The sequence below is a fragment of the Neophocaena asiaeorientalis genome, unplaced genomic scaffold, assembly GCF_003031525.2.
Source record: "Neophocaena asiaeorientalis asiaeorientalis breed wild unplaced genomic scaffold, Neophocaena_asiaeorientalis_V1.1 scaffold30, whole genome shotgun sequence".
In the NCBI taxonomy this organism is placed as follows: domain Eukaryota; kingdom Metazoa; phylum Chordata; class Mammalia; order Artiodactyla; family Phocoenidae; genus Neophocaena; species Neophocaena asiaeorientalis.
In genome coordinates, this window is record NW_020174923.1 from 16550803 (window position 1) to 16565351 (window position 14549).

Sequence of the window (14549 nt, forward strand, 5' to 3'; positions counted from 1 at the left end):
ATCATGTTTTGTTGCCTGTGTACTCACTGTATTACCATGGTTTGCAGTAACTTCTGCAATGTTTAGTAAATACTTAGTAAATGTTTAGTAAATACTCCTGGGGATTTTTTTTTCCTCTTTTAAAAAAAAAAAACAAAACTGTCTCTGAATATCAGACAGAGATGTCTACATGAACTCAAAATGGATATTTAGACGCTTTTAAAAAATTTTACAGATAAGAGTTCTTATGTACTATTTTAAGCATTTAAGTTATTGTAGATATTTTGTCTTGTTATCGTTAGTTGCATGACTGTTATTTAGGACTGTGTTTACTCTTTTTTTTTGGAATTTTATTTTATCTTATTTTTATACAGCAGGTTCTTATTGATTATCAATTTTATACATATTGGTGTATATATGTCAATCCCAATCTCCCAGTTCATCCCACCACCACCCCCCAGGACTCTTTATGCAGAAAAATCAGAATGTTTGGAATATGTGCATATGTATATCGAATCCCTAAACGTAACAATGTTTCTCTTTCAGATTATGTCCCTATTGGCCCTCGATTTTCTAATCTGGTATTACAGGCTCTTCTTGTGTTACTGAAAAAGGCGCCTCCTCAGGTAAAAATAATATAAGGAACATTTTCACAGAGTTTCTCCAGTAAATTATACAACAGTGCACTCTCTAAATAAGCAGATTATCATAAACATATAAAATTTTCTTGTTGAAGAGATTTTGAAAGGTTGTCTGGTCTGGCCTTCTGCCTTAAGGTAAATGATTTTCTTAATCACTTTTCTTAATCAGAGAAATTTTCTGTTCTTTTTCTGAAGATCTCAAAATCCCAGTTTCAGTTAGTATTCTGTGTTGCTTTATAACTTCACCACCATATTACACATCCCTACTTCCCTCCGTTTCCCATGAGAGATATTAATACATGATAATAATGTAGAAGGGATTAAACACATGTTCCCATTTGTTTTGTTTTTCATTTCATAAGTTTTCCTAAGAATTTGTATTTGGGGTAATTTACATCCTGTAGGGAGTTTTGTTTCGTTTTTAGTTTTTACGGATGAGCTTGAGTTATTTTTCTTGTGTAATGTGGCAGTTTTGAAGAGTGAGTTTATAGCCAGAACCTTGGTTCATGTGGTTGTAGTTTTTACTCATGTGGCTGTTGGAGACTGGTGATTTTGATAGGTTAACACATTTAAACTAACCTATGAGGGTTGGTTAAATATGTTAATTATGTAGAGGCTGCGCATGTTTGGCTATGACATAAGACATGAATTCTCTTGGTTGATTCTGCATGTTGTAACCTTGAAGAAATGCCAAAGGCAGATACAAAGGGGTGAAGCACTAACTTAAAAAACATCTTAATGTCTGTATGGGAATCTCATATTTGAAGTTAGAGATATAAACTAAGCTGTATGGAAAATATTTAGTGTTAAGCTGGTGAATCTAATATTTAATTTAACATTTAAAATTATATGTGTGTATGTGTTAGGCCTAAAGGTAAAGGACTTGTCTTGACTTTCTAGGGTTTTTTTTTTTCCCCCTAAACTAGTGAAAAGAAACATACAACAACCTTGAAAATTTACTACATATTTGCACGGTGAAAGGATTTTTTAAAATCATTTTTCTGTAAACTATTATTCCCAGGAGTTGGAGTTTCAGCTTATATCGAAGCTGAAATTAGAGAAGTGAGAATTTTTTTCTTTTCTGATTCCTTCAAAAAATATATAGTTATAAAGCAGAAACTAACACACCATTGTAAGGCAATTATATTCCAATAAAGATGTTAAAAAATTTTTTTAATGTATATAGATATATCTAAAGTTTCTAGAATAAAAATAACCCCAATAAATAAAATTTTTAAATATATATATCACACACACAAAAAATCCTTTTTATGAAATCAACATTTAAAAAATTATAAGATTAGGAGACTTTTCCCAGGTATTAAAATTTACTTCTTATAATATTCAGGTTTTTAGCTAAAAATAATTTATGCTACAAGCCATTTGAAAGGAGAAAGAATAATTTTTCAATGGTACTTTTTAAACTGCTTATCCCTTTACATTGTTAAATACTATACACATGGATTTAAACAGAGACATCCCCTGAGAATTATTTGTAATCCAAAATAGATACTAATAGAAATAAATAGAACATATTGACAAATGATTTGCAAAATCTTGAATAAAGACTTAGGAATAACTTTTTGTTTTATAAAAATAACACCCTTGAGGAAAGGAACATTATCTTATGCTTTTAAATGCTTTTAAATCTTACAGCATCTGGCACTGAGGTTTATACAGATAAGCTTCATGAATAACTTATTCAAATATATATATATATACACACACACACACACACATATATATATAAACTTTTAAATATTTTTTGAGTGTCCCCTCATTTTGGTGGGATTGAGTATTTAGTATTGCTGTAGTTTATATTTGGCAAGATATGACTAAAGTGAAAACATTCAAAAATAAGTAAAGTTCAAATGGCCAATAAGCACACAAAAAGATACTCAACATCATTAGCCATCAGGGAAATGCAAATCAAAGCCACAGTGAGATATCACTTTATATCATCTAGGATTACCATAATCAAAAAGTCAGATAGGGCTTCCCTGGTGGCGCAGTGGTTGAGAGTCCGCCTGCCGTTGCAGGGGATGCGGGTTCGTGCCCCCGTCCGGGGAGATCCCGTGTGCCGCGGAGCGGCTGGGTCCGAATTGATATGCATATGGAGAAATTAGAATCCTTATACACTGTTGGTGGGAATAGGTAAATTGTGCAGCCTTTGAAAAACAGTCTAGCACTCAAAAGGTTAAAGATAGTGTTACCATATGACCCAGCAATTCTATTTCTAGGTATATACCCCAAAGAAATGAAAATATATATCCACACAAAAGCTTGTACATGAATATTCATAGCAACATTATTCGTAATTGCCAAAAAGTGGAAACAACCCAAATGTTCATCAAGTAAAATAAACTATGGTATATACATACAATGGAGTATTATTTGGCATTTAAAAGAAATGAAGTACTAATACATGCTATAACATGGATGAACCTTGAAAACATGCTAAACAAAAGAAGCCAGTCACAAACAACTACATATCGTATGATTCCATTTATATGAAATGTCCAGAACTGGCAGATCTATAGAGATAGAAAACAGACCAGTGGTTGCCTAGGACTGGCGGGGTGGATAGGGAGAATGAGAGGTGACTGATAATGGGTACAGGGTTTCTTTGGGGGATGATGAATACGTTCTAAAATTGATTCCAGTGATGGTTGCACATATGCGTGCAATCTACTAAAAACCATTGAATTGTACAGGGTCAGTGAACCGTGTGTTATATGAGTTACTTCTTGATAAAATGGTTACAATAGATAGATACATAGATAGGTAGTGTCAGAAGCTTAAATGATGAAAGGAGGATTCCATGCAGAGCTAGAGGTAAGGAGTGAGCATACAACATACATGGCCCAGATTGGAAGAAATCTTAGAAACAGGAGTTGAATCATTAAAAAAGGGCTGTGGAATGAATTTCTCTAAGGATTGGAAAGGAAGGATATAGGAGCATGTAAGAAGTAGAAGATAGATCTAGTTGCCTTAGTGATTGGAAATGGTGGGGATTCTCTTTTAAGAGAATACCAGCCTGTCCTTAATCAGAATTTGGTGACTCTGACCTGGACTGCTAGATGACCTGCTGTATAAGTGAATCAATGGCAGAAGAAGGTAAGATTTAAAATATTTCTAGTTGGCATATATTTAACAAAATAAAAATATGCTTTCTCTGTACCACCTTGCTTTTTAAAATTAGTTTGTATTCTCTCAGGACAATACGGGAAAATTTTTCAGGCTGATCCAGTGTCAAGACTATTTGTCATTCTAAAGTAGAAGCATTTACTTTACCAAACCATTATCATGTAGGTTTTTCAGATGTTTTCAATTAAATATTAAATGTATATGAATCTGAATGTTGTAGAGATGCATAGACTGGTAGAAAGCTATTATTTTATCACTGTCAAGAAAACAGAAAAGTTGTAGGCATTTTTCTTTCAAAAGAGGAACTGTACATGCATACAATACAGTAATCATATCAGTCACAGAATCCTTAATTTTGCATTTGTTGTAATTCAGCTTTCACATAGAAAAATTGTATGTGCATGTGTGCACATGCTCAAATAAAAGAACCCCTCAGGGGTACCGTGTTGTTCTGTATCAAGATATTCTTTTTTTCTACTTCTCCCCCTCCCCCATCTCCCCTCCCTCATTGTAAACTGGCTTATTAAAACTGGTTCACAAGCCTTCCTTTTTTCCCTTTGTGATTGCTTTGGTCTTGGATTTTCAGTGTAGGACTGAAAATTCAAGTCAGATTTCAGTTACTAGGATAATTTTCTTTGAATTTAAAATTTTTCCAAGTTGATGCATAGATTTTTAATGAACCCAGTATTCAGTGGATTTGCTTTAAATTTAGCTGGAGAGTTAATTTCATGATTGATTTATTAGCCCTTTGAAAGTATAAAAAGTGGTATCTGTAGTTCACGAAGACTGAAAAACATCATCACATTTTGTTTAGCATCTTTTTAAAACCAATTAAAAGCTTTTCTAAAATGGATTGAACAGGAGAAAATAAAACATGTTCCCTAAGTCTTTATTTCAATCAAGTTTCCCTGTGTTCTGCAGGAGAAGAGATCGAGGGGGGATAGAAAAATTGAAAAGGGCTGTCCCAGCAGGGAGCCACGCCGCAGAAAAGGGCTGCTCTGAGAACTCAGCAGCAGTAGCTAAGAAAGCTCCCAGCCTGCTTCATCTACATGCAGAGTCACACAAGGCATGGGGGTGCTCACCATCACCACAGAGGTTTCACATGTGCTTCCCTGCTGATTCTTGTGAAAAGCTAACAATTGGCTTGGAGGGTAAAAGACCACTGCAGTTCACCCTCCCTGAGCTGGACGTACAATTTGTCCAGTGTTAGGAAATGTCCGGCTTAGCAGTGAGAGGCTTGAAGACACCCCTCCTTCCAGTGAGATTCCTAAAGCCGGCTCTTTTGCTTGGTGACACTGGGGCTCTTTTCAAGCTTTGCAGATTTATGGAAGTCGAAGCGAATGTGCCTTTCAGGATCAGGAGGATGAAAGCCTTAGTCTTCGTGTCAAGGAAGAGGCAGTAGTAATGCAGTAAGGCCAGGTAAATCTTCCTGCAGACTGCAGCACCAGCGGCTTTATGATTTTCCTCATAGGTCTCTTCTGGCACCTTCTTTTTTTTCTTTTTGGGAGACAAAGTGCCTGAAAAGGAACTCCTCAGCTGTAAAATGACATGACTTCCAGTTTCCTCAACAAGTGTGAGAGTAGTTAAGCCCATTAACCTGACTGCTTTAATGTTTACCTGACACTTTTGCAAATCAGTTTGGAAGACTTCATCCATATGTACCAGAATAACCTTGTAACTAATGGAGAACCACTCCTTTTTCACTTCAGTGCTTCCCAGCCTTTTTCAGATCATGGCATGTAGAAAATGATAACATCTGATGATGTACTTGGGTAAGTAGATGAGGCCATTCACAGCTGGCCAGAGATGCAGCCACGCCAAGTGCCACTCAGCCTTCCCAAGGGCTGACGAGAATTGATATCTTAGAACACTTATAATTCACTCGCAGCATGCCAGCTGGAAAACTCTTTGGAAACTGTAAACTTTTACAAAAGAAGATCACTCCAAATTAATAGCAATATTACTGAAGTAGAACTTGGACCTGACAGTTAGAATTTTAGCTGAAAAATAAAGTTGTTGAAAAAAATTCCTTACTGCTCTGGCACTTAGGAATATTACCTGATAAGAAAGAAGTAGGGCTTAGAGCTGGGAAGGGCATAACTAACAATAAGACTGTTAGTAAATTCCTGATGGGAACTCAGGCAGACATATTTGTTTCTCCATGGGTTTAATTTAAGATCACCAGTCTCTCTACAAGATTGCTTTTTCTGTAATCCTTATATGACATCTCAGTGCAATCTTACTTCGGATATGTTATTAGGAGTCTTGGTGATATTAAGCAACTCTTCAGTTTTTGGATTGCTTTAGCAAAATAACCAAATAATGGAAGAGATTCCAAATCACACAGGCCTAAACATGAATATCTCTCTGTCTATCTGTTCAAAATTAACTCTGGCTAATGACTACAGTATGACTCAAGAAGATATATAACCACTTTAAGAGAGAGGTTTAGTAATTTTGCCAGACACATTAATTGTAATCACTGATGTGGTGATTTTTGCATTGGACTTCTTTATAAAAAATCTGTGTGATGATTGACTGTTTAGTAGCCCAGTTTTCTCATTTATTAAGTCAGTGACGTTAGATGGCTACTATAGTTTAAAAAATTCTCTAAAAGTGTACTTTACTTACTAGGTTATCTCAGAAAGTTCTATGTAAATGGAATATATATATATATAGAGAGAGAGAGAGAGAGAGAGTGAACAATTTCAAGTTCATCAAAAAACAGTGAAAGACCTTTTTTTTTTTCCTTAGATTCCATATATATGTGTTAGCATATGGTATTTGTTTTTCTTTTTCTGACTTACTTCACTCTGTATGACAGACTCTAGGTCCATCCACCTCACTACAAATAACTCAATTTTGTTTCTTTTTATGGCTGAGTAATATTCCATTGTATATATGTGCCACATCTTCTTTATCCATTCATCTGTTGATGGACACTTAAGGGTAAGACAGGAATAAAGACACAGACCTACTAGAGAGTGGACTTGAGGATATGGGGAGGGGGAAGGGTAAGCTGTGACAAAGTGAAAGAGTGACATGGACATATATACACTACCAAATGTAAAATAGATAGCTAGTGGGAAGCAGCTGTACAGCACAGGGAAATCAGCTCAGTGGTTTGTGACCACCTAGAGGGGTGGGATAGGGAGGGTAGGAGGGAGGGAGACACAAGAGGGAAGAGATATGGGAACATATGTATATGTATAACTGATTCACTTTGTTATAAAGCAGAAACTAACACACCATTGTAAAGCGATTATACTCCAATAAAGATGTTAAAAAAAAAAAAAAAAGAAAAAACAGTGAAAGAAATTTGGTGAGTCCTTTCATAAAACATTGCTGCAGATATCTGCTAAATCATGTTTTCAAAACAGGGCTTTTTGTTTTGTTTTTCAGTAGAGCACATCTAAAATATGTATTAATTAATGCAAAAAATTATAAGATAAATATATACATACACACCATTTTCAGGTAGCTCAAAATTAAATATCTAAATTTTAATCATAGAAAAATACTAATGGTGCTGAGACAAAATATCCTCTCACTGCCTTAAGTATATTACTGTGACTTGACATCAGCATTAGAAAAGTGTTGACTGTACCATCATAATGTTCCATGGGGCCATGAATCTAGTTATGAGTATCCTCTCTGCACAACTTACTCATTGTATTGGACTTGGAGTCAGAAAACCTGAGTTTGAGTCTTAGCACAGCCCTGGCATTTTAGTCTTGAACTAGTCCCTTAATACCTTTGTGTCTATTTCTTCATCTGTAAAATGAAGATAATTCCTCCTTACCTACCACAATGACGGCCAACTCACATAATGTAAGTTCTATGTAAACCTGCGGGCTGCACAGATATAAGGTATTAATGCCTTATTGTGAAAAGCATAGAGTTACTGAGAAGTAGGAGTATGCTGTTTCCACAGAGAATGTCATTTGTAAAGAATCAGTTTATAAAGTCCTATCCTTAAAAAAGGATGACTGTTTCTCTTGCGTGATTTGAATGTTCCCATTGCTTGGAGCCTAGGGGTTGACATCTAAGATTCTGTTTCTTCCTGTTTTCTTAATGTTTCAAAGTTCTTAGGGGTTTAGTATTTTATTAAGGCTGTTGTATAGAACTAGAAATGTATTTCCCAGCCGTTGTTTTAAGAAAAGAGGTGCCCTTAGATAGTCCACAGAACCTCTTTAGCATTTAAGATAGGAAAACTAAAGAATGTAACTGTATATAGCAAATTTCCATGGAAAGGAGTTCAGTGTTTCAAGTTGGAATGCCCAGGTTCAACTTCTCTCATTTGCAATACTGGAAAAAGAAGTAAAGGCACCCTGCTTCCCCATCGCCCATTCACTGAAATTTAGAAGCTTCCTGAGTCCTAAGACAAATACTCTGGTCTGGGGATTGGAGATCCCTATTATAAAAGGGAGAATGAAGTAGAAACAGGAATTTCAGAGTTCAACAGCGTGAGGAGTAGAGAGAGAGCCCGGGCTTCTGGCCATTGTGGGATCCCAAGTACACTACCCATTACACTTGTCCTTAGCCTCCAGGGACTGGCCCTCCTTCCTTTTTCCCTGTAGCTACCTGTTGCTTGTGACTAAAGTTCACCTCTTTTTCTAATCCAAGGTGGGACAGAATAGCATTTCACAGCTTCTCTTCTACCTACCTTTCCCCAAAACAAATACACAGATCTTTGAAGATCCGTAAGGGTTTATACTATATGACATAACAACTATTGGGTGAGAAGAACCAATAAGGGGAACCTTACAAAGGGTCCAAAACAATCTGTCAATATTCCTGATAGTTATTGGAATGTAGATGGAACAAGACCTTGATCTTTTCACGTCACAGCTTGGTCTGTAACCACGTTTTCATCTTGACAATCCTGTTTACCTCTCACATTGGGGAGTGGCAAATGTCAAGAGTGCTTTTCACAAGGAAAGCTCCAGACAATCTGCCTAGACCCTCCCTTCCCTTCTTTCTTTCTCTTTCTCTCTTCCTCCCCTTCCTTCCTCCCTTCCTTCCTTCCTCTCTTCCTCTCTTCTTCTCTTCCCCTCTCTCTCTCTTTGCAGACCTATTTAGGCTACATAGATGATGATATTTGTTGAATGGATATCTTGAAGATGGTGAGTCTACATGTAGAACTGGCATTGGCAGTGTAAATAAGAGCTCAGGAGTTAGAATTAGAAGACTTGAACTTGAATTCAGTCACTTAATTTCTGAGCCTCAATTTTCTCATAGTAAAATGGGAACAGTAGTAATATTTAGATCGTGAGAATTAAATAAGATAAATGTTGATTATAGTTCTTTGTAAACTGCAAATCACAACTCAATTGTTAATCATTCACTTTAAAGAAAATTCTGACTCTGTCTTTCCTCACATAAAAAATACGTAAAACCGGGCTTCCCTGGTGGCGCAGTGGTTGAGAGTCCGCCTGCCGATGCAGGGGACTCGGGTTCGTGCCCCGGTCTGGGAGGATCCCACGTGCCGCGGAGCGGCTGGGCCCGTGAGCCATGGCCGCTGAGCCTGCGCGTCCGGAGCCTGTGCTCGGCAGGCGGGAGAGGCCACAACAGTGAGAGGGCTGTGTACCGCAAAAAAAAAAAAAAATACGTAAAACCAACAAAGTAACCAACCCATATCAAAGTAGCTAGGCTCCAGGTGGCTGCTGCTGCGGAAGAAGCCAGCCCTAGAAATGTCAGCAGGAATGAAAGCTTCCTTTCCCTCTAGCTGCCAGCCATCGGGCTCCTGCAGACCCTGCTGGGGCTAGCCCTGGAGCAGGTGGAAGAAGGGTGCCAGTTCCCCAAGTAAGGAGTAATAATGGGAAGGGAGGACAGGGAGAAATACCAGCCAGAGCAGGGAGATGAAAAGCTTGGTGGCCGCCCTGCTAGTGATCCATTATCTATATAAAGTGGGCCCGTGTCAGAAACTGCCTGCCTAAGGATCAAATCACCTTCCACTTAATCCTCAGTTATTCTCTAAGTGTGATTTCAGTTAGGAAGAAAAAAGGACTGGAGGAAATATGCCAAAATTGTTTTCTGTGATTACCTCAAAATTTTGAAAAAAAAGTTTGAGCTCATCCTCCCAATATTTTAATGCATTTATTATTCTATTAGTTGATGTTCATTTTAAAATGTACAAAAAAGGAATTTTTAAAAAGAATGAAGAGAAAAACAAAAGTTAAAGGAAGTTCTATTATTTCTCCATCTTAAAGACAACTGCTCTTAGATGGTAGATCATAGGTGGGTTTTTCTGCTTTATTATTTCTTACATTTTATACATTTTCTACAATAAGCATTTGTTACTTTATCATCAGGAAAAATAAAAACTTAATGTGTATACAGTCGTTTTTATTTTTTATTATTATTATTTTATTTATTTTTTTGCGGTACGCGGGCCTCTCACTTTTGTGGCCTCTCCCGTTGCAGAGCACAGGCTCCGGACACGCAGGCTCAGCAGCCATGGCTCACGGGCCTAGCATGTGGGATCCTCCCAGATGGGGGAACAAACCCGTGTTCCCTACATCGGCAGGCGGACTCTCAACCACTGCGCCACCAGGGAAGCCCAGTCATTTTTATTTTTAACTCAGCAGTATAACTGTCAAAATTCCAGTCCTTTGCAACTAAGTTGCTGCTTGACTAACAATAACCGTTAAATGAATCTACCTTTGTATCTAAGCTTGTCTGTATGCAATATATTTTGTTAGCCTTGTTTTTTCTTTAAGGCTGATTTAATTTAAGGTCTGGTCTGTAAGATACTCTGTGGTCCTGCAAGTAAAAGTGTGTATGTAAGTGCCTCCTGACTCTCACGGTTGTCCTCGGACACCCACCTGGCATTCAGCTCAGTGCTGTGCTTCCAGGCTGAACTTAATGATGGTTGAATGCCAGTGTGACCAAGGGTGACCAGGATAGATGGTGACAGTTCTACTAAGCTTCATGGAAAGGAAATGAGAAGTTTCTTTCTATCCAAAAATATTTCTTTTGAAATGCAAGTTTGAAATATTTCTTTCTATATGCTTTTATTAGGATGTACATTTCATATACTTTTGTTCTGTACTATAGAAATAACAAAGATGAGTAAGACATGCTACCTGCCCTCAAAGAGCTCATAATCCAGGACCACCTATTCAGTTGCGCAGTTTGGGCACAAGCTGTGCACAAGGTCAACTGGCAAGTGGGGGTTAACATCCAGCCCACACTCCAGTCGCCCTGTGAGCCGTGTACCCTGACGTGGGCTGTAACTGCCCAGCTGAGTAGAGTTGCCACATTTAGTAGATGAGGATATAGGATGCCAAGTTAAATTTGAATTTCAGAAAGACACCAAGTAATCTTTTAGTGTAAGTATATCCCATGCATTGTTTGGGACATACTTATACTCAGGGCTTTATCTGGCAACCCTAGCCTGATGAAGAGGAAAAGGGGTGCCTTTTTACTCATACAAGGTGCTGGGGCTTTAGGAGATGGGGACAAGGGTGGCTACATATACCTAGATGACTGCTTTTTTCTAATTCATCCACCTAGGAGGGGTATTTTTTTTCTTCTTTGTATGCAGGCCAACTAGTGTCCCTGACACAATCCAGTGAGGGAGAAAGATGTGTAAACATGATGATGTAAATAGTTAAGTTTTATAACTTATGTGGGTTCCAGTGGACTATGGAGGAAAGTATGGTCCATTTTGCCCGAGAAAATCTGCAAGTATTTCACAAATAGTAGTTCTTGATCCTGGTCTTGAAAGATGAGTAAAAGGGAGATTGATCAGGACCATTATGCTGTGCTGAGGAATTCCAGCTCTGCAGCAGTGGGCAGAGATGGTGAAGGATATGCCTGCGCCAGAACTAGCACATTTTTATTATTTACATACTAACTGATACTTGGGAATTTAAGGATACGTTTTGTGTACAGTTACTTATCTTAGGCTTCATATGGCATATTCAGTTTCACTGGAGGGAAGAATAGGAATTAGTAAGAAATCAAAGGCTTCATTTTTCAGAAATGACTGAAGCTTAACCTCTTTAAATATTAATTGCTCTAATACTTTAGCCTTTTTAAAGGAAAGAAATGCTACATACATCTTTGGTGTCTGAAGCAAAGTATTATAAACACTACGTCAATGAATAAGGATCTTCATTACAAACCATAATCACATGGCGATTATGCAAGAACTATTGGAATGTAGAGGACTCTGCCCTGGGAGTCATTAAGTAGACCTAGTGTGCCCTGTTTTTTTTGAGTTTGGTGTACTTTTTCTTGTTTTTAATGGTTTTGCTATCAGCTTTTACTTGAGGAATTCAAGTCAGTTGTGTCAGTCTGCCTGCCTCTGACAATTCCCCCTCGTCTAATTTGCTGCTTCTTAGCTGTGAGCTAAGAAAGGCAACCTCCAGGACCCTTGAGTTGTCTGTAAAGTGAGAGCAACTAGACTCTGATGAGAGGCGGAGGAGCTTCCTGCCAGCAGGGCCATGTCGTGAATTCCGTGGATCCCTTTCTTCATAAAGAAAATGTTAAACTTTTATTTTCCAACTGTTGGTATTTAAAACATTTTCCTCAACCTGAAAGTTCTTTTATTTTTCTTCTGATTTTAGAAGAAATTAGAATATTTTTGTGGGCCCTTGCCCCTGTGCCCGCTGTGCCCAGTGGATAAGTTGGTACTACCTGTGAGTAGTCACTTGAACCTCATTTATTGTGTTTTTTCAGTTCTAGAAGTTAGAGAATTTTGCATATATCTTGGTTCTTGGCTATGTTCTAGATAGTTGAAATTGTTCAGTAAATTGGCCTCCAGATAAATGAGGTGTTTTTACTGGGCATATTGAATCCATGCTCGGAGAGGGTGAAGCCTGAAGGAGCAAACTGGGTTGTGTAGGGTTAAAGGAGGGCAGAATGTGGAGAGAAGGCAAGTTCTGAAATATCTTGAACATAAGGGATAATTGCGAACTGGTAGAAAACTCTGGAAAGCATTTTAATAAAGAGGAATGCTATGGATAAAAATCACGGAGGTAGAAGTTAAATGAGAAAGAAGAAGAGAATTGAACTGATTAGAGCACAGGGGTCATTTTAGGGCATCTCAGCTAAAAGCGGAGGGAGGGAGGGAAAGTGCACTGTGGGTGCCAGGTGGAAGAGTCTGGATTTGCTGATGAGTCAGTGATCATCTTAGTTAAGTTTCTAATGAGAGAGCACCTACAAAACTGGGCACTAAGAATACCGTACATCAGTACGTCCTTATTTTCTTAATTTATTTAACCTTTTCTCCTAAGAGCTCAGAGGTCGTAATTTCTAGGTGATATATCTAACTCATAATTAAGAGATCAGCCATTGCTGATATAAGTTAAAAATTACACAAATAAGAATGGACAGCAGGGCTTCCCTGGTGGCGCAGTGGTTGAGAGTCTGCCTGCCGATGCAGGGGACACGGGTTCGTGCCCCGGTCGGGGAGGATCCCACATGCCACGGAGCGGCTGGACCCGTGAGCCATGGCCGCTGGGCCTGCGCGTCCAGAGCCTGTGCTCCGCAATGGGAGAGGCCACAACAGTGAGAGGCCCGCGTACTGCAAAAAAAAAAAAAAAAAAAAAAGAGAGTGGACAGCAAAGCATAGTGGGAATATCGGTGAGGCCTGAACTCTGGTTTCAGCTCCCTCCCTGGATGTAAAATCTTACCCCCGTTTCTTACCTACAAAATAGCCAGGAGAGGAGAGGGAGGAGGAGAGAACTAGGCAAGCTTTCAGAGCTGCTCCAAGTATAAAATCTGATGATTCCATGTCTTTTTCACAAACTGGTACTAGAATATTCTTTAATATCTCAGAGTGGTCTGCTCTTGCCTGTAGTAATTTTAAAAAATTATTTGGGGTTAAGTTCCTCATTTCATATTCAATATGTATTATGAATTCCCCCTCTTTATTGTCCTCTGTCCTGCCTACAGCACCAGGAGGATGGTTACAAAGACAGTAGGCCAAGAATTTGCTTCAGGGTAAAATCTAATGGAGAGTTTAAATGTAGTTGTCTGCCTAGTTGTAACATGATTTATTTGAAACATCCTTCCTTTGGTATTCAACTTAAACATTTAACTACCAAAAAAAGAAGTTACAGACATTTGAGCGTGAGAAATCAAATGCATGCAGGATATGCAAAGAGGCCCCATTCCTCTCCTTTCGCTGTCCAGACTTTTGGTTGTTTTTAATAGTAGTCAAATTTTTCCCTTGATTTGGGGAAACCAAGGGTTGTAGGAGATGCTTAATAATAGTTATCTCGCTAGCTTAAATTAATGGCCTCTAATGAGTCTTATCTTTTCTCTGTTAGAGAATAGTTATGAATAGCTTAACTATTGACGATCAATTGATTAGCTAAAAGAAAGCGGTATGACATCCTTTGCCTCTAGTTATATTGTAAATGAAGCATACATGCTGATCATTCTGGATTGTTTTCTTTAAAACTTGTTATCATAGTATTCAACACTTGGGGCTCAGATGTATAGACTCTGAAATGGTAGTTATTTTCCTGTTGAACATTTGGTATAGTGTGCATTATTCAGGGCCAGAAGAGAAGTGTAACAAGGAAGGAGTGATCTGCAGCCCTTGAAACCTACACTGAGATCACCATTCATTCATTCAACACAAATGTATCAACCTGTCACTATGTTCAAGGCACTGTGCTAGCCCTGGATCCATCAGTGAAACCAAACAGGCACAAGTCCTGTCCTTATGAGGGAAGACCAGCAATAAATAGAATACATAAGTAAAGACAGTAAATGAGTAAAGTATATAGTATGTTAAGAGGTGATCCTACTGTGGGGGGAAAG

At 38.1% G+C, this 14549-nt stretch overlaps 1 protein-coding gene across 2 annotated transcripts in view; it reads left to right on the forward strand.

The window, feature by feature from the left end:
- The window catches only part of NSF (N-ethylmaleimide sensitive factor, vesicle fusing ATPase), a 155432-nt gene that overhangs the window by 126771 nt on the left and 14112 nt on the right, over positions 1 to 14549 (forward strand). For both annotated transcript variants that reach the window (XM_024760811.1, XM_024760810.1), the window contains exon 17: positions 526 to 605. In XM_024760811.1, coding sequence (XP_024616579.1) covers positions 526 to 605 — 80 coding nt within the window. The remainder of the gene's footprint in view (positions 1 to 525; positions 606 to 14549) is intronic.